General features: G+C 42.2%; 1 protein-coding gene across 1 annotated transcript; it reads left to right on the top strand.

The window, feature by feature from the left end:
• Window positions 1–244: 244 nt before the first annotated feature.
• On the top strand, window positions 245–878 carry LOC103698376 (30S ribosomal protein S31). The gene has a single exon (XM_008780373.4). It carries the CDS (start codon window positions 377–379, stop codon window positions 644–646), a length of 270 nt encoding a protein of 89 aa, XP_008778595.1. The 5' UTR covers window positions 245–376; the 3' UTR covers window positions 647–878.
• The last annotated feature ends 314 nt before the right edge of the window (window positions 879–1,192 follow it).

Genomic DNA, 1,192 nt, shown 5'->3' with positions numbered 1-1,192 from the left:
GAGGCTTGCTTGCAGGTTTCCCGGCGGAAGGTGGAGCGCAACCGAAGTAATTCCATGGGAACCCCGTTCATACCGCTGTGCCAATCGTTCTCGGTTTGGACCCCAGCAACAATATATATATATAAAAGATAAAGATGTATATACCTATATATCTACATGTATATATATATATATATATATATATATATATATATATATATATATATATATATATATAGAGAGAGAGAGAGAGAGAGAGAGAGAGAGAGAGAGAGAGAGAGAGAGATAAACCCTCGATCCCAAAAAGCCGCCGGTTTATAGAAATCCCTTTGGTGTCCGAGGGTCGTGGAGCTTCTCGGAGCAGCAGCGAGGCGGCGGCCATCAAACGAACTCCCATATGGCGATGCGGTGGCTGGCCAGTCGGGCGATGCACCAGGTGGTGGAGCGGCGGCCGATGTTCTCCTCCTCCTTTTCCTTTTCCTCTTCGTCGTTGGCGCCCGTTCTGGTCCCGTGCGGCCGCGGCGACAAGAAGACGAAGAGGGGGAAGCGCTTCAAGGGGTCGTACGGCAACGCGCGGCCCAAGCGGGAGAAGAAGATCGAGCGGATCAAGGACCGGGTCGAGGTCCCCAGGTCTATCCCGTGGCCCCTTCCCTTCAAGCTCATCTGATCCCATCTCTAGGGTTAGGGTTTCTGTTTCTCTTTCTTTAATCTGTCCTTGCTCATAGTATATCTGTTGTTCTACAAGTCGAGTCTTTTGTACTTCTTCTAATTGACGAACTCGTGCTGTTGAATTCACCGCGTAAATGTTACTTTGATGGTAACATATTCATATATGTTGAACTGAGATCTTTCGGGTGTTGTTTTGGTCGCGAATTAGGTAATGCAATATCATTATTACAGTCTGAGGTTTGATTTTATATGAGTATAAATACGAGTAAGTTAGATAACGTTTTATTTGATTTAAAGAGAAAACTAGATTATGGTTCTATGATTTTGTAACATTATAATAAGTTCCATTAATGAAGTAGAAGTGATTTCCTATATATTCTTATTTGAGGGCCAGTTACTTGTGCTTCTACATTTCATTGCCTCTTCCAATACTCAAAACTCACATACCCTATTGTATTGGCAATCCATATCCTAAAACTAAAATCAGTATAACATTATCAGGGAAATAGATTTTTTTTAATAAAAAAAGATTTGATTTTTAAAC

The sequence above is a fragment of the Phoenix dactylifera genome, chromosome 16 (assembly GCF_051530095.1).
Source record: "Phoenix dactylifera cultivar Ajwa chromosome 16, Ajwa_hap1_PhDact_Kaust_v1.1, whole genome shotgun sequence".
NCBI classification, from domain to species: Eukaryota; Viridiplantae; Streptophyta; class Magnoliopsida; order Arecales; family Arecaceae; genus Phoenix; species Phoenix dactylifera.
This window is presented reverse-complemented; position numbering and strand designations above follow the sequence as displayed.

Coding starts and splice junctions, on each gene's coding strand:
- LOC103698376 (XM_008780373.4), top strand. CDS start 377: ATGGCGATGCGGTGGCTGGCCAGTCGGGCGATGCACCAGGTGGTGGAG.